The sequence below is a fragment of the Hyperolius riggenbachi genome, chromosome 4 (genome assembly GCF_040937935.1).
Source record: "Hyperolius riggenbachi isolate aHypRig1 chromosome 4, aHypRig1.pri, whole genome shotgun sequence".
In the NCBI taxonomy this organism is placed as follows: domain Eukaryota; kingdom Metazoa; phylum Chordata; class Amphibia; order Anura; family Hyperoliidae; genus Hyperolius; species Hyperolius riggenbachi.
Genome location: NC_090649.1, coordinates 66,421,512 through 66,440,220, shown reverse-complemented (window position 1 = coordinate 66,440,220; position 18,709 = coordinate 66,421,512). Strand labels below are relative to the sequence as shown.

General features: G+C 44.5%; 1 protein-coding gene across 4 annotated transcripts in view; it reads left to right on the top strand.

The window, feature by feature from the left end:
• Positions 1–18,709, top strand: part of LOC137571267 (dehydrogenase/reductase SDR family member 4-like) — an 80,208-nt gene that overhangs the window by 32,696 nt on the left and 28,803 nt on the right. For all 4 annotated transcript variants that reach the window (XM_068280149.1, XM_068280148.1, XM_068280151.1 and 1 more), the window contains exons 3-5: positions 2,446–2,623; positions 7,583–7,684; positions 14,945–15,015. In XM_068280149.1, the coding sequence (XP_068136250.1) occupies positions 2,446–2,623; positions 7,583–7,684; positions 14,945–15,015 (351 nt within the window). The remainder of the gene's footprint in view (positions 1–2,445; positions 2,624–7,582; positions 7,685–14,944; positions 15,016–18,709) is intronic.

Sequence of the window (18,709 nt, the reverse complement as noted above, 5' to 3'; positions counted from 1 at the left end):
GCCTAAATGGTGCAGTATGTCACATTATTGGTTAAATGGTTAAGATGTAAATTGTGGTACTCACAAAGGAAGATTGCAAATGGGCAACTGACCACTATGGGCAGGGGGAGATGCACAAACCCGACTCCACTCAATTGTCCAGTTGAGCTGAATGCAGTCACTCTCTTTGTAAAAACTCTAGATGGTTATGGGGGGTTATGAAAACACTCCTGACAAAATAGAACACCCGTCCAAAAGGAGGGTGGGTAACACAAAGGGGATGAGAGGAGCCCAATGTATGATAAAGAAAAATTTGTATAATAAATAACGAACTGGCAATATTTTTCGTGGGCCTGTGCCCACTTCCTTAGGCTGAATACAGGGCCAAAGTAGTAATAAGCCTGAGCAGAAGGTGTTGTCTTCATTGAGGGAAGCCACTTCACACTTTTTTAATTTTAGTTGTTTTTAACGCAATTTTATCATACAATGGGCACCTCTTTTCTGCTTTGTCTTCCATTACCTCTCTTCCACCACCGGGTGGCACAGTAACGCTGACACGGTCTCCTGGATCCCAATTACATGTAATATCATGTGATCAGAACTGAGAAGACATCACCGCGGTGGAGTAGAGTAAAAGCCAATCCAGCTGCCTGGACAGGTAAGGTAACTATAACAGCTCCCTGCTGCCCACTCTGCTTACCCTACCAAGTATGCCAGACTAAGGAAGACACAGTTCCACTTCGTCAAGAAAAATTTGGTCCTGTAGGGAAATGAAGTTTTATTTTATTTGGCTGCTAAAAGGTTAAATGTGTTCTCTGGCTGTTTTAAAAAAACAAAAAGTGTCACTTAACTCGGGCTTCTAAAGGCTCATTGCAGCTATCAAGTCCTCCGTTCCTCAGCACGGGTCACCTGTCAATTATTCGTCTAACTAGAGGAATGTTGCTGTGCAGACGTGGCCGCTCACGTCTCTGGGAGCTTACTGCGCAGGCGCAGTACAAGAAAACAGAGTACTTAGTATCAGGAGGCTCCCGCAGGAGCGAGAACGCGTGCAGCCTCGGCACCGCAGTGCTATTTGTCTAGTTAGACATATTGCAGGTGACCCACGGCGAGGAACGTAGGGGGCTTCAGTGAAGGCGAAGGACTTGATAGCTGCAGGGGGCCAGTAGATGCCCCAGGTAAGTGACAGTTTTGTTATTTTAAAACTGCCACAGAACCCCTTTAAGAGTACTAAGTTTAGTTTGATCATTTATTATTATAGATGAGGATTATTTAAAGAACATCCGAGTTGAAATGTTAAAGATTAGATCTACTCACCAGGGGATTCTTACAGCTCCTAGAAGTCTGTCTGGTTTCTCAGTGTAGTTCTGCTGCCATCCAGTTTCCACTAGCCGCTCTGAAGAGAGGCGCGTGGACACACCTGAGCATGCGCCATATCCTGCAACCACAACTGTGGTCAGTGATCTTTCAGAGGTGCTAGCAACGGACTGGAGGGTAGCTAATCTACACCAAGGAATAGACTGCCAGGTTGGAAGAAACCTCCGGTAAGTACAGTATAATTAATCTTTAACATTTCAGCTCGGACGTCCTTTAAAGGGAAGGTCCAAGCAAAATAAAAAAATGAGTTTCACTTACCTGGGGCTTCTACCAGCCCCATGCAGCCATCCTGTGCCCTCGTAGTCACTCACTGCTGCTCCAGTCCCCCGCTGGCAGCATACCGACCTGGGAGGTCGGCGGGTCGCATTGCGTACATTTTTACGCATTCCCGCTACTGTAGCAACATTAACACATACATTTTTACGCGTTAGTGGTTCAATGCATACATTTGTACGCATTGAACCACTAACTCATAAAAATGTATGTGATAATGTTCCTGCACTAACGGGAATGCGTAAAAATGTACGCAATGCGACCCGCCGACCTCCCAGGTCGGCAAGCTGCCAGCGGGGGACTGGAGCAGCAGTGAGTGACTACGAGGGCGCAGGATGGCTGCATGGGGCTGGTAGAAGTAAGTGAAACTCATTTTTTTTTATTTTGCTTGGACCTTCCCTTTAAAGGGAATCCAAGGTGAGAGTGATAATGGAGGCTGCCATTTTTATTTTATTTTAAACAATGTAATTGCCTGACCGTCCTGTTGATCTTCTGGCATCAGTAGTGTCTGTGTCACAGCCCAGAAACAAGCATGGGGCTAATCCAGCCAGACTTGAGTCAGAGCAGCTGAAATGCATGCTTGTTCAGAGTACATGGCTAAAAGTATTAGAGGCAGAGGATCAGAGGAACAGCCAGGCCCCTTTCATTGTTTAAAAGGAAATAAAAATAACTCCTTACCCCTCTCATCGTGGGTTCCCCTTAGAGTAAAATATATTTTGGTGAATTAGACTGCTATTTTCATTACTAGAATACTATAAAAGATTGTCACAGAGAAATGTGATATAGAAGGCTTATCTGGATCTGTTATCTCACATGTAGGATTGGACTAGCTATAGCGCGACGTCTGGCCCAGGACGGGGCTCATGTTCTCATATCTAGCCGTAAACTGGAGAATGTGGATAAAGCTGTACAAATGCTAAAAGATGAAGGACTGAGTGTTTCTGGTGTTCCGTGTCATGTGGGCAAAGAGGAAGACCGAGACAGACTAGTAACTACGGTAAGAAAAATACGAGGGGCTAAAAACAAAATAAGGGAGTGTTTACTTAGCCACTTCCGTGCCAGCAGTCTCTGGCCCCTAAAGGAGTACTGTAAGCCTGAATTGAAAAAAGAGTTTAACTTACCTGGGGCTTCTACCGGTCCCCTGCAGATGTCCTGTGCCCATGCCGGGACAAAATGATCCTCCAGTTCCCCGCCGAGGCTCACTTCCGTTTTTTGCGACTTTAATGTCTCAAGCCACTGCGCCTGCTCAACTCTGGCCACATGCGACCTCACTCCGGGTCAGGCACCTGCACAGGGCGCTTTTGGCTCCCCTTTCAAGCATGGTCACATGGTGCCCAATCAGACGTACTGTGCAAGTGCAGGGTATTATGTCCGCGTCAGAGGGCATGCGTGCTGGGTACATCTTTCTGTGGGAGTGCGCATATACTCTTGCAGATATACTGCACATCCCCCTACCAGGGATTTAGAATGGGCGGGGCAAAGGAGCTGCCATAAGCCACAGCAGTACTCCCCACACACATAGATGGTGTCATTTTATGCATATTTTGAGGACTAAGGTATCATTTAAGTTAAATTGCTTAAATAAATGGACATTTGCACGATATTCAAATTAATTTGAGTTTCACCTGTATATCTTGTGGTGGGATCTCTTTTGATTTGCTGCTGGGCCTTGCTGTGCACCTGAGAGCAAATGATTTGCTCCATTAAAGAGACTCTGTAACAAAAAAAGTTCCCCTGGGGGGTACTCACCTCGGAAGGGGGAAGCCTCAGGGTCCCAATGAGGCCTCCCCCTCCCCTGTAGCTGCAGGCAGTCCAGCGCTGGCTCCCCCGAAGTTTCACGGAATCCTTCTCTCGACAAGCCTGACAAGGCTATTTACCTCTCCTGGCTCCAGCGGGGGCGCTGTTGCGGCTTTCCGCACGTAGATAGGCAAAAATAGCCGCTCTCTGTTGGGTCCGCTCTACTGCGCAGGCGCAGGAGACTTGCGCCTGCACAGTAGAGTGGCCCGACGGAGATCGGCTATTTGCGCGGAGAGCCGATGCTGCGCCTGCGCTGGAGCCGGGGAGGTAAATACTTACATTGCCGCCGTTTCGGGAGGATTTTCGCTGCCGCCGTGGGACCGAGGAGGACAGGGGAAGCCTCAATAGGTTACGGAGGCTTCCCCCACCTGAGGTGAGTACCCCCCAGGGGAGGTTTTCTTCGTTACAGGTTTTCTTTAAGCACCCATTCCGTGCTTCCAGCTGAAATTTGGTGCTGTTACTGCCCCTTGCTTCAGCGGCAAAATTACAACCGCAAATCTCTGGGCTTGTCTCATGAGAATGTAGGTAAGCAAGAAAGATTCAAACTTACAAATCTCGCTCCTTGATCCCGAATCCCTTTTAAGTTGAAATTAATGTTAAATCGGATCCGAGATGAAAAAGTAACTATTACAAGTAACTTGTCTATATATCTCATCTAAAGTAAGTTTAGTTTACCCAGCAAATCTAGCTGCAAACAGCTTCAAACGTGTATGATTATTTATTGCTGTGATACAATGAGGGCAGCCATGTTCTGTTTGTCACACTACACTGAGGTAGGCTGATAGCATCTCCAGCCTTCAGCCTGTGAAAAATTTCACTCCCCACTCCTCCTCCCCCTCCCCTCTGCCTTTGAAATCTCTGGCTAGTAGCCTCCTCCTCCTCCTGCCCAGACTGAGCTCCTGTAAGCCCCTGCTACCTGGGACTGAGTTTCAAGGCTCTCTGAAAAGCTGTGGGCAAGGCTTGTTTAGTTTATAGGGAATTGGAGTATTAAAACAAAACAAAAGAAGTATTTGGCTTGAGGAATGCCCTATAAACTATATGAAAGGAACACAATTATGCAATGAGTAAAAGTATATCTCGGATCCACTTTAACATAGTCCCCTAGGTCAGTGCTGTCCAACTTCATGGGCATGGAGGGCCATTTTTTTTTCAGACCCCATGGTGGAGGGCCGAAGGTTCTTGCTAGAGCCGCAGGCCCCCCCCCCCCCCCCCCCCCCCCCCCCGGAAAAAATGCAATTAAAGGATAATTAGATTGGCAGCACTTTGCACAAAATGCAATTTAAAATAATAGTGAAGTAGAAAACACGAGGGTACCATTGAGCGGCGCGCGTAGCGCGCCGCGCCGAAAAATGGGTGTGGCCATGGACCAGAATGCGGGTGTGGCCACGGGTGGAGACAAATTTACATGAACTTAGCAATGTGGGACATTAGATTAGGATAGTGGTGGTGAACCTTTTGGAGGCCGAGTGTCCAAACTGCAACCCAAAAGTCACTTATCGCAAAGTGGCAACAGCAATTTAAACTACATACAAACGTTTTAACTCATACATGAACATTATGGAAAATCCAAGTTGAAAATAAACTGTGAAGATAAACAATTTCATCCATCCTACTCCTGAAAAATGTGGGTTTTTTTTTAGAACCTCCCAGTTTTATTTTCCGTTTTAAAAGCTAAAAAAGTAGGTTTAATGCTATTGTCTCATGATGACGATTCAGCTTTTCCATAGTCTCACAGTTCGCAATCATGTGACCCCCAACAAGACAAATTCAGCAATCATGAGGCCCCCAACAAATCATGAGGCCCCCAACAAGACAAATTCAGCAATCATGATGCCCCCAACAAGACAAATTTAGCAATCATGAGGCCCCCAAAAAATCATGAGGCCCCCAACAAGACACATTCAGCAATCTTGAGGCCCCCAACAAGACAAATTTAGCAATCGTGATGCCCCCAACAAATCATGAGGCCCCCAACAAGACAAATTCAGCAGTCATGAGGCACATAAATAGACAGCATTTCACATAAATAAGCAGAATGCCCCTTTAGTGACAGGTGCCCCCCACTTAGATAGTGACAGGTGCCCCCCACTTAGATAGTGACAGGTGCCCCCCACTTAGATAGTGACAGGTGCCCCCCACTTAGATAGTGACAGGTGCCCCCCAGCTAGATAGTGACAGGTGTCCCCCCCCAGCTAGATAGTGACAGGTGTCCCCCCCCCCAGTTAGATAGTGACAGGTGCCCCCCCAGTTAGATAGTGACAGGAGCCCCCCCAGTTAGATAGTGACAGGTGCCCCCCCAGTTAGATAGTGACAGGTGTCCCCCCCCAGCTAGATAGTGACAGGTGTCCCCCCCCAGTTAGATAGTGACAGGTGCCCCCCCAGTTAGATAGTGACAGGAGCCCCCCCAGTTAGATAGTGACAGGTGCCCCCCCAGTTAGATAGTGACAGGAGCCCCCCCAGTTAGATAGTGACAGGAGCCCCCCTAGTTAGATAGTGACAGGTGCCCCCCCAGTTAGATAGTGACAGGTGCCCCCCCAGTTAGATAGTGACAGGAGCCCCCCCAGTTAGATAGTGACAGGAGCCCCCCCAGCTAGTGACAGGTGCCCCCACCAGTAGCGAGCCCGTTACCTCTGGGGCTGGCCTCTCCTGTGTCCCCGCTGGCCTCTCCGGTGTCCCCGCTGACGATGCCGCTGCTGCCTCACAGATCAGACCTCACAGATCGCGGCGACTGAAGCAAGCAGAGCGCGCGCATGACACCCGCGCGGCAGAACGTCACATGCGGAAGTGACTAATGATTCACTTCCGCATGTGACGTACTCCGTGCGGGTACCATGCGCCCTCTGTTTACATCAGTCGCCGCGATCTGTGAGGTCTGATCTGTGAGGCAGCGGCAGCGGGGGGACATAGGAGAGGCAGCGGCAGCAGGGGGACATAGGAGAGGCCAGCGGGGACACCGGAGAGGCCAGCGGGGACACAATAAGAGGGAGCAGGCATGGCGCCCATAGCGCAAGCCATGCCTGCATCCCAGGGAGACGAGCGGGCCGCAGCAGGTGGCCTGGCGGGCCGGATGCGGCCCGCGGGCCGCCAGTTGGACAGCACTGCCCTAGGTAATGTGTTTTTACATTTTATTATGCATGTTTGCTTTGTTAGGCTGTCTATCTCTTATTTGTTTTTACAAGTTATTGTTGATATATTGTATGATTGATATACTGTATGCTTGATTAAGGTGGACCCAAATTAAAAATGCAAGATTTCAGAAATAACATCTATTTTCTAAATTATAATAATAAATAGCAGCCTTTTTTCAGCTGCATGATGACAAAAATAAAATTTTTTACATTTATTGGAGGAACCCCTCCCTTCCTTTCAAATTGCCGGGAATTTTCTGGCAAACTGGTGGAGTAGATGGTGTCCGGCAATGGAGGAATTGCTAATGGCTGCCCCCAGTATAACCCTAGCTATGAAAAGAGAAGGGTGAAAAGCATGCACTGAAATGATCATAGGCTTGAAGGAGTGATTATTTAGCTGTGTATGTGTCAGAGCGGTGCAACTAAATATTTTAAATTAAAAAAATGTATGGTTTGGGTCCGCTTTAAAGAGGAACTCCAGTGAAAATAATGTAATTAAAAAAGTGCTTCATTTTTACAATAATTATGTATAAATGATTTAGTCAGTGTTTGCTCATTGTAAAATCTTTCCTCTCCCAGATTCACATTCTGACATTTATTACATGGTGACATTGTTACTGTGGGCAGGTTATTTAGCTGTTTCTAGCTGTTGGACAGCTTTAAACAGCCATTTCCTGTCTGTGAACATTGTTACATTGTGGCAGTTTGCCAGGAGTACCGCGGTATTCAGAGCCTCTTGTAGGAGGGGTTTCAGCACAAAATTAGTCACACAGCGCCCCCTGATGGTCTGTTTGTGAAAATTATTCTATTTCTCATGTAAAAGGGGGTATCAGCTACTGATTGGGATAAAGTTCAATTCTTGGTTGGAGTTTCTCTTTAAACCAAGAATGGTGGCAAATATAATTTTCTGGCCTTAACAAACAGCTTTTTCATAATAAATATCTTTATGAATGCAAAACTTCTTTACTACTAAATATGCTCATGAAAAAATTGCATATTTTACAGAATAATATCCTTTTTTTCTTTTAAAGGCCCTTAAGCAATATGGACAAATTGACATTCTTATTTGTAATGCTGCAGTAAATCCTTTTTCTGGTCCATTTCTTGATACTACTGAGGACATGTGGAACAAGGTAAGTGACAACAAAATGGAATGGCAAGTGGATGTTAAAGGACAACTTAGGTGACGTGTGACATGATGAGATAGACATGTGTATGTACAGTGCCTAGCGCACAAATAACTATGCTGTGTTGCTTTTTATCTTTCTCTGCCTGAAAGAGATAAACATCAGGTATGCAAGTGACAGTTTCTGTCCAGGTCAAGACCGGGTAGGACTGGGTCATACTATAGCATAGCCCTCTCTGATAAGTAATTACATCCATAAAACACTTTCCTGTCAGTAAATGGCTTCTGAGAGCAGGAAATGGATAAAAAGGGTCAATAATTCATAGATTTCAGCTCTGACATACTGCAATGAAGGTGTCATTGAGCAGAGACAATGAAACAGTAAAAACTGAAAAACTAGATTTAAATATAAAATAAAACTGTGGGATATCTAAAAAATTCATTTTTAGGAGGAGGACAGATACATTTGTTTTTCTCGTCAGTTTATTTTCACCTCGGATGTACTTTAAGAAGAGATGTTTTAAAATGGTTTAGACCAGAAGTCCGGTTCTTTTGCTTGTGTTAGCCATTAGTGATAGCCTAAGACCGGTTTCTCGCTACTAACCAGCATTTTTTTCTTTTTTTTAAAACAAGATTTTTTATTGATTTTCTCAACAAAAGCACACATTGGGGTTGATTCACAAAGGTTACTTATTTTTCACCTTAACTGTAAGGAGTGCTAATCCATGAGATAAACAAATAAGGAGAGATAATTCATGAGATAAATAGATAAGGAGAGCTAAATCATGAGTTATGTCAAATAAGGAGAGCTCAACCGTGAGTTATATCAAATAGGGAGCGCTAAACCATGAGTTATGTCAAATAAGGAGAGCTAAACCATGAGTTATGTCAAATAAGGAGAGTTAAACCATGAGTTAAGTTAGATAAGGAGAGATAAATCATGAGTTAAGTCATTTAAGGAGAGATAAATTGTGAGTTAATAAATAAGGGGAGATAATTTAACAGAAAAGCTTTGTGAATCAGGCCCATTGGCAATACATAAAAAAACAAAAATGCATCAATCCAGTTAAGCTGCATGCATGGTGACATGAAGTTTAGACCTACCAATTCCATCACGGAAGAGAATACATCAATAAACTTAGTCTTCATGAAGACAACACAGACCAGCATTATCAGTAAATTGTGCAGAGTGAGTTATAGCACCTCTCATTTCATGCAACATTCAAGCCCAATGTAAGTCTTGTACCGCCACATTTATATCTAAATTAGGAATCATGGTTTCCGAGGTGTCAACCCATCTATGCCACACTCTGTCAAATTTCTTGAATTGATAACGCAATTGAAATGTAAGTTTATATAGCAGAAGCGCTAAATTAACAAGCGTTTTCCAGTCTAGTAAGGTAGTGTCAACTGATTTTTGTAACATGCCATGATTCCCAACATACAAATCTTCAAGCCAGGCAACTACAAGAGTGACAGGCAACTTTAAGATTTCCCTCAGAAAATGTATCACAGATTTCCAATATTTATTCATCAACGGACAGAATCATACGCAGTGAATAAAGTCTGCGTTAGGGAGTTTAAAACAGCATTCGTCATGTGTCGGCCTCATCTTAGAAAAGCCTCAAAGGTGAAAGGTAAGCTTGATGGCAGCATTTAACTTGCATAGGAGGCAATAACAGTTTAATAAAAGAATGAATTTTGCGTGTTCAGACCAGTGTTCTTGTGTTAAGCCCGGTTCAGCAGCCAACCATCTATCTCTAGAGGATTGAATTCTCTGGGTGTAACCGTATGTCATTAGAAAGGTGTGGAGACTAGACACCTGTTTTGTCCTTTCCTTTTTTAAAAACATCATCTCAAGTTCTGATAGAGCCAAAGAGACAAGAACCAGTCCCAACTGTGCCTTGACCGCATATCTCAACTGGGAGGCCTCCTGCAACTCTATGTGCCCGCTCTATGGAGAATTTTGTTCTAGCGCCATGTCAGGAATAGAGGATTTTAGCCAATTTTCCAGGAAGATTTCAGTGGAGGTACTCTCCAGTTTCTCAGGTAAACCAACAAAATGTAAATTAGATTGATGAGATCTGTTCTCCAAGTCATCCAGTTTTATGCAATGCAGAGGTTTTAGTAGATCACTGATTCTCCTATCAGATTCTGCTGCCCTCTTGGGCAGATTCTTCAAATCATCCTTTTTAAAGGGATAGATCAGATTGTAAAGTGTCCAGTCTAGTTGTCAAGAATTGGGAATGAGGACAAATCCCCTGTTAGTGCGATCTGGCGATCCCTCGGTAGGCAGCTCTCAGAGTCCACTGAATAGAATATAAAATCATACAAAAAGAGAGCGCTATAAGGGCTTGATACACTAAACCATGATAACTCATATCACAGCCGGTTTCACAAATTTCACACGAAGACGTGTCCTTTTGCACGTGCAAATTCGCAATCGTGTGAAAGCACGCGCGAAAACGGCCGCAATAGAAGTTATCACAGTTTAATTAAAGCAAAAAGTGGGTATGCGCTCAGAGACAGTCTATGCACCAGTATTCACAGGAAGCAGTACAATTCACAGTACTTCGGGCAATAACAGCCCGCCCCCCAACATAGAGAGACTCACCAGATTATATGGCCAGAATGGGCCCGACTGCGCTTTAGGGGTATAGGCCACCCCTCAGCCTCCCAGGCAACCTCCGCAGTTGAGTGAGTTCCGCTCCTGGTCCCTCCGTAGATGGTCACTTCCTGATACCTTTAATAAAAAAAGACGCTTCACATAGCGTAAAAGGGTATGACTCCCGCATTTAATGTTTAAAAAAGTTTTTTTTTTAAAAAACAAGCTTAGTACAAACGGTTAGATAAGAAGCCACGTCCAGCCGGGAGAGTCAGGCAGCTGTATAATAAAAGTCAAACCAGCGCCCACCACACTTCCCCAGCTCAAGATGCAGACGCACCGCCGCTAACACTACAGAAACGCCGTCGGCGTTTCTGTAGTGTTAGCGGCGGCGCGTCTGCATCTTGAGCTGAGGAAGTGTGGTGGGCGCTGCTTTGACTTTTATTATGCATAGACTGTCTCTGAGCGATTACCCACTTTTTGCTTTAATTCTTACTAGCTATTTACTGATAGCCAGGGAGTGCTCCACCGTTTGGAACTGGTGTTGTCAGTTTTTTGTACATCTAAAACTTAAACCAATCAAAAAAAGGAGGATAAAGCCGGGCACCAATTGCTGATAAGTCACCTATTTAATTACTCCCAACACCTTCAATGATACATGCAAAATCTAGCCTTACAGCTGTTTCACGGGAGAACCCGCTTCTTCAGAGGCAGCAGTATCTGCTGCCTCTGAAGAAGCGGGTTCTCCCGTGAAACAGCTGTAAGGCTAGATTTTGCATGTATCATTTAAGGTGTTGGGAGTAATTAAATAGGTGACTTATCAGCAATTGGTGCCCGGCTTTATCCTCCTTTTTTTGATTGATCATTACGTCTCGCTGGAGGCACAACTGCATTGTGCACCTGTATCTCCTGACCTGCCAGATCCCCATCTTGTGCCGATTTTCTTCTTTTATTACTTTTTTCTTAAACAATAATATAAAACTTAAACCAACTGTGTTTTTTTCCTGTGAGCGCTTGTATACATTTCTTTCTATATCACAGTTTAATGAATCAAGCCCTAAGTATCAATCGTATATAAAAAAACTTCACCCTGCCAAAGACAGGTCTCACCTGGTTTGAAACGGCTTTCAGTAAATCCAGCCTCAGTAGACATTCATCCCTTTAGCAGCCAGGGACCTGGCTCTCAATCTGTAGCCAGAACAGATGTCCAGGAATGCTGCAGACAAGCCAGGCTCTTGATCTATTATCGGGGCTGGAATACAGGAGGACCGCAGACAGACCAAATCAACCAGCGTAGACGCACGCTCTTCTCAAGTGCAGTATAAAGAGCGGGAGTGGCGTCTGTGCGTCATAGATGGCTGATAGTTCTGTACCGAGAAACAGGCAGCTAGGCACCATCGCGGCAACAGCCCAAGATTGGGGAGGCAATTTAAAAGTATAAACGGGATATATTTATTATAAGAAGCGACACGTTTCTCAGAGGCAACATTCTCTCTTTCTTCAGGCTATTAAAATCACAATATGGCGGCTCATAATTATATAGAATCATTTAACACTGATTCATTCAAAATGGCCAATCCACATTACATAGGCGGGGATATGCAAAATGATAAGAAAGTGGAAATGTCATTCACAATGTCATTTCCACCTAGGGGGAGCATGCAAATTAGGGGGAGGAACATGAAAAATTCTCCTTTACCCAATTGGTAAATTATACACTACAAAAAAGAAAAGAATAAAAAGATACTAAATGGATATCAAACGATCTATGGTCAATACTAGAAAACGTTGAAGCTGTATATCATAATGCTAAATAATACATAATTAGTCACCATAATAGGGTTAAATTGAGTCTAAATAAGGTTATAAAGAGAGGGCTATGGAGTGCGTATATGTGAATTCGCTCACAACCTCATCAGTCACAAAAAACAAACCGTATCAGAGCTCTTCCACATACACAGAGGAAACACAGTACTTATGTATGAACGCACATGGAGATCTGCACTACCCATGCACAGACCTCCATTTCCAGAAAAATAACAGATTAGCATTAAAACAAAAGAAACATACATGTATTCTGCACATATATACACATCTCCTCGGGCCCACTATTTCAATTAAAAGGGAAATAATAAAACATAATAATGCAAATTATATACATTCCCTCCGGTTCTAATGTCCCCAGTTTTAATATCCAGTAGGATTCTCTCATACAGAGAGTACGGAATCTTTCATGCTTATTAGCCGGTGGAACTTGTTCCATAATTATAGCTTTAAGGAGATTAAAATCTTTGTCGTGGACTAGTGAAAAGTGGTTGGAAATACTATGTTTGCACTCCCCTTTTTTTTATATTGGATCTGTGTTTATTTAACCTAACCTGGAATTTTTGTGAAGTGCGTCCTACATAAGCAAGATTACAGGGACATGTTAGTAGATAAGTAACGTAAGAGCTCTGACTAGTTATATAAGATTTTATTGGATAATGTATAGACCCTGAAATAGTAAAGGTCTTAGCTCGGTTAACTATGGTCTTATAGCAGTTGGGACTGACATGCATAACATCCTGTGGTGCGTTGGGCACTGGGTGGTTGACATTTTAATATACTAGGCGCAGTATATCCTCTAATATTCTTGCTCCATCTAAAAACATTTGGTTTCTCTGGAAGGCTTGCTTTCAAAATAGGGTCGCTTAACAAAATGGGCCAAAAAAAACGATAAATATCTCCCGACACTCTGTTGATTGGCCAGAGTAATTAATAATAATAGGGAGCTTCTTATCTAGGGTAGTGGTTTTTACAGGGTTACTTCTATTTTTGTTGCTTAGAATGCAATCTAGTTGTGACAAAGAAGCTGCTTTTCTATATGCAGCATAGATCAGGTCAGGTGGATAGTGTTTTTCAGTAAACCTAGTTTTAAGAACATCTGACTGGATAGTATAGCCCTCGTTTCGGGTACAATTACGTCAAATATGTTTAAATTGGCCATAGGGGGCATTTTTTAACCACGGCTTATAGTGGACACGATAATAATCCAAATATCAGTTTCGATCTGTAGGTTTAAAGTAGTTAGTGGTGATGATAGTAGCAGTTGCCAGATCGATTTTTATTATTAAAGAGAAACCGTGACCAAAAATTGAACTTTATCCCAATCAGTAGCTGATACCCCCTTTCCCATGAGAAATCTATTCCTTTTCACAAATGGATCATCGGGGGGCTCTGTATGGCTAATATTGTGGTGAAACCCCTCCCACAAGAAACTCTGAGGAACCATGGTCCTGGCAGTTTCCTGTCTGTGAACCTTGTTGCATTGTGGGAAATAGCTGTTTACAGCTGTTTCCAACTGGCAAAAAAGCAAGCAGCAGCTACATCACCTGCCAGCAGTAAAAATGTCACCATGTGATAAATGTCAGAATGTAAATCAGGGAGAGGAAAGATTTTACAATGCGCAAACACTGACTAAATCATTTATACATAATTATTATAAAAATGAAGCACTTTTTTTATTACATTATTTTCACTGGAGTTCCTCTTAAAGTCTAAAAAGTGGATCTCCGAGGGATGTTTAAAGTTAACCCAAAGGTATTAGAGTTAAGATAATTGACATATTGCAAAAGACTATCAGTTGGACCCTCCCATACACAGAGGATATCATCAATGAAACGGTGATGGAGAACGAGACTCAAACAATATGTGTTGCTCTCAGACCAAATGAATTGGTCTCCGAATCAACCTATATATAAACTGTCGAAAGCCGGTACGAACCACATACCCATCGCTGCCCCCGTAGCTGTAGATAAAAAGCATCCAAAAATGTAAAATAATTGGTTTTAATTCTATGCAGGATGTTATAAGAGAGGCTAAGCCTATGAGTGGGGCTTTGCCAATTTAAAGGAAACCTGAGACTTTAGCAGCAGCAGCAGCATTATTTATACTTACAGCAGGCTGTGGGCTCCTTCCCAGTCCTCCTGAGCCGTTCTTTTCCTCTTATGTCTCGCCCGGTATATTTCTCAGTCCGATATCAAGTTCCTGTGACTGGAAGCATTTTGCGCTTGCACGGTTAGTTATGTGCAGACGCAGTATGCTCTTGGCTATGCACTGGCACATGTCTGGATGCGATTGAGAAATTTACCGTGCAAGGAAGCGGAGGAACAGAGCGGCCCAGGAGGATGGCGATAGAGCCCACGGCCTGCATGGGACTAGAGGAAGCCCCAGGTAAGTATAAAAGCTGCTGCTGCTAAGGTAATACCCATCCATATAGTTCTTGACAAGGTCCAGCATTGTTTCCAATATCAAGGACACGAGGCTCACAAGTAAGAAATGTTTAAAAAATGTCTTCCTTTCTGGTTACAAGCCCTACTCCATAGAGCCAAATTAATCCATGCCATGCACTGATGAGGATCAAACAATCCGAAACAGTCTGTATGCATGTTGGATTATTATGGCTCTGTACATATTAACAAGCTGACACATCATTGCATTCCAGCGGTTCTGGAGGTGTGTTTAGCTTCTAAGGGTAGAATGGTTAATTTGCATATATTCAGCAGTGGTGCCTGGGAGACATCTCAAGCTCACTCCAACCTGAATTATCGCAAATTCTTTCTGTTTTAGGAAAGCAAACGTTTGTTTTTCTGGTTAATGATCCCATTGTTACTTATTTCCTAGGTGCTCCATGTTAATGTGACATCAACTTTCCTTTTGGTGAAACTTGTTGTACCTCATATGCAGAAACAAGGGTAAGAACATTTTAACATCTCTTCTTTTTTTTCATCTGCTTGTGTTTTCCCAACATGCTAATACTCGAGTTCATAGCCGGAAATAGTAATCCATGACCTGTGGATTAGCTGGCTAGAGACCTGTCTTTGTAATCCAATAAAAAATGAATAAATAAAGCGGTGTAATTTACTACTGTTGGTTGAATAGCTCTGTGTTCCATTCGCCAATCGATCAAAGAGGCCGATATTATTCAGATTGCCGTAGAACTGAATTGCATTGAAGTCAATGGCGCCAAATTACAGGTTTAATAGCAAAGCTACATGTTAGAATCACCATGGGGATTTTTATAATTTTTACACAGAGACGCTGTACACTTACCGTATTTTTCGGACCATAAGACGCACTTTTTCTTCCCCAAAAGTGGGGTGAAAAAGTGACTGCGTCTTATGGTCCGAATATGACATCAAAGTCATGCAGTGCGGAATGAGCGAGGCGGCCAAAGTGGCAGCAGCAGAGCTGTGCGAGCAGGAGAGAGATCTGCACTTCATATCTCCGCTCTCCAACAAGCTCCAGATGCATTGCACTGCGCGGCTAGTTACCCCGGTATTCCCATCATGTGACCATGGGCTGCGGTGTCCTGCGGTCTCGCATCTTAGTTGTAGGGGAATCTTCTAACCTCAGCGCAGAAGCCATTGGGCAGCCGTGATCGTCAGATCGCCGCACGCTGCGAAGGGCTGTATCAGCGCAGAAGCCATTGGGCAGCCGTGATCGGCAGATTGCCGCACGCTGGGAAGGGCTGTATCAGTAAGGACATCGGGTGTCCTGCGGTCTCTCATATCAGACGTAGCAGAATCTTCTAACTTCAGCATAGGAGCCATTGGGCAGCCGTGATCGGCAGAATCCCCCGCGCTGAGTCGCCACTAAACAAGTTCCTTCATCCCCGCTCTGCAATTGCAAATTCAATTGCCGTTATTCTATTGGCTGCGATGGTCTCTCCGGTGGGACAAAAGCTGTGTCTGCGGGCCAATCACTGCACTCGCTTGCGCAAGCAAATGCAGTGATTGGCACGCAGACACAGCTGTTATCCCGCCGGAGAGACCATCACAGCCAATAGAACGGCAATGAAAGTTACAATTGCAGAGCGGGGATGAAGGAACTTGTTTAGTGGCGACTCAGCGCGGGGGATTCTGCCGATCACGGCTGCCCAATGGCTCCTATGCTGAAGTTAGAAGATTCTGCTACGTCTGATATGAGAGACCGCAGGACACCCGATGTCTTTACTGATACAGCCCTTCCCAGCGTGCGGCGATCTGCCGATCACGGCTGCCCAATGGCTTCTGCGCTGATACAGCCCTTCGCAGCGTGCGGCGATCTGACGATCACGGCTGCCCAATGGCTTCTGCGCTGATACAGCCCTTTCCAGCGTGCGGCGATGCCAGCCTGGGGCAAGCATGACACAACTTCCCTGCACGCAGCATGTGGAGCAGAGACGCAGGGAGGTGAGGGGATCGTTGCGAGCACTGGCATATCGGGTGTCCATTGGAGGCAGGGACCCACAGGCAGAGAAACCACAGCTATTGGAAGAGCCAGGTCAGCTCTGCAAAGGGTAAGCTTTTTATCTCTCTGTGGGTAAGCTGTTGCAGTCTGAACTGAGCCACCTATAAATGTATGCATGGTGCCGGTGTGTGGGGTTGCTTATAGTATGTGGGGGAGGGGAGGCACTGTGTGAGAAGAGGGGTAGTGGCATATGTGGGGGCCTGAGTTCAGAAATAAAACACTGTGTGATGGAGGGAGGTGATGCTTTGTAATGGAATGATCAGGAAGTGAGTGGAGGAGGGGATGTTTAGGCTTCTGGTTTATGGTGGGTACCAGGTAGATGGAGGTAGTGCTGCTGTATAGGGGGTAATAGTGTATTTGGAGAGGAGACAGATGAATGGCTGTTGGCAAGGGTAGGATGGGCTGGAGATGCAGTGAATGGGGGCTGCTGGTAAGGCTGGAATGGGCTGAGGCTTCAGTGAATGTGTGGGTTAGTGTAGCTAGTGGGGGCAGTGGGAGATGCTTTAGCTGGAGTAGCCGCAGGGGTTACTTTAGCTGGTTAATGTAGATTAGGAGATAGGGAAAGTTTGGGGATGGGCAGGGTGATGCTCCACAAGATGCCCCTCACCATGGATGCACCAGGCTTTGTTTTTTTTTTTTCCCTGGTTTTTGTCCTCTAAACCTAGGTGCGTCTTATGGTCCGGAGCGTCTTATGGTCCGAAAAATACGGTATGTACTGTATACTATTTCAGAGCTCTGTATACACATTTTGTACATTTTAAAAAAAGGATAGCATCAGGTCCCCCCTCCCAAGCCTCTTTACCCCTTGTCACCCAAGCAGGCTGGTATACAGGGCTGGATTTACCGTAAGGCACTGTAGGCACGTGCCTACAGGCACCTGATGAGGGAAAGGCAGCTCACTCCCCTCCCCAAGCGCCTCTCTCCTTCCCTATGCAGAATTCGGAGCAGAGTGTAATGAGAGGTTACTCACCCTGCTTTCAGTATTCCACCCATAAGATCTCAGAGATACCTGAATACTGAGGGTACTTCTGACTACCTAATGCTAAGGCCCCGTTTACACTTAATCAGTTGGCAAACATTTGATTTTCTTCTCCATAGCAGTGCATTGTGAAAACGATTTCAGTTAACACGCGTTAAGTGTGAACTGTGCCATAGGAAAACTTGGGCATTACTTTTAAAATCAGTTGTCCTTTCAGTTATAACTGAGAGCAGCTGATTAAGTGTAAACGGGGCCTAAGGGACACCTGTAGCTACCTATGATAGGTAAGGGAGAAGTGAAAGTTGGGCCAACAGTTCTACGGGTGTTTGTAGGTCCATGGAGGGCAAAGTCTAAAGCGTCAGGACATCTGTGCCTATAGGCTCCTGTGATGTAAAGCTTTGATTATTTTCTGGTAAAAGCCCCCACATTGCGATTATTATCTGGTGAATGCTCCCCACATAGCGATTATTTTCTGGTGAATGCTCCCACATTTTGATTATTTTCTGGTGAATGCTCCCACATTGCGATTATTATCTGGTGAATGCTCCCACATAACGATTATTTTCTGGTGAATGCTCCCACATAACGATTATTTTCTGGTGAATGCTCCCTACATAGCGATTATTTTCTGGTGCATGCTGCGCACATAACGATTATTTTCTGATGAATGCTCCCCACATTGCGATTATTTTCTGATGAATGCTCCCACATTGCGATTATTTTCTGGTGAATGCTCCCACATAATGAATATTTTCGGGTGAATGCACCCCACATAGCGATTATTATCTGGTGAATGCCCCCACATAGCGATTATTTTCTGGTGAATGCTCCCACATAACGATTATTTTCTGGTGAATGCTCCCACATAATGATTATTTTCCGGTGAATGCTCCCACATTGCAATTATTTTCTGGTGAATGCTCCCACATTGCGATTATTTTCTGGTGAATGCTCCCACATTGCGATTATTATCTGGTGAATGCTCCCACATAACGAATATTTTCTGGTGAATGCTCCCCACATAGCGATTATTATCTGGCGAATGCCCCCACATAGCGATTATTATCTGGTGAATGCTGCGCACATAATGATTATTTTCTGGTGAATGCTGCGCACATAACTTTTTTTTCTGGTGAATGCTGCACACATAATGATTATTTTCGGGGAGCTCACGTCAG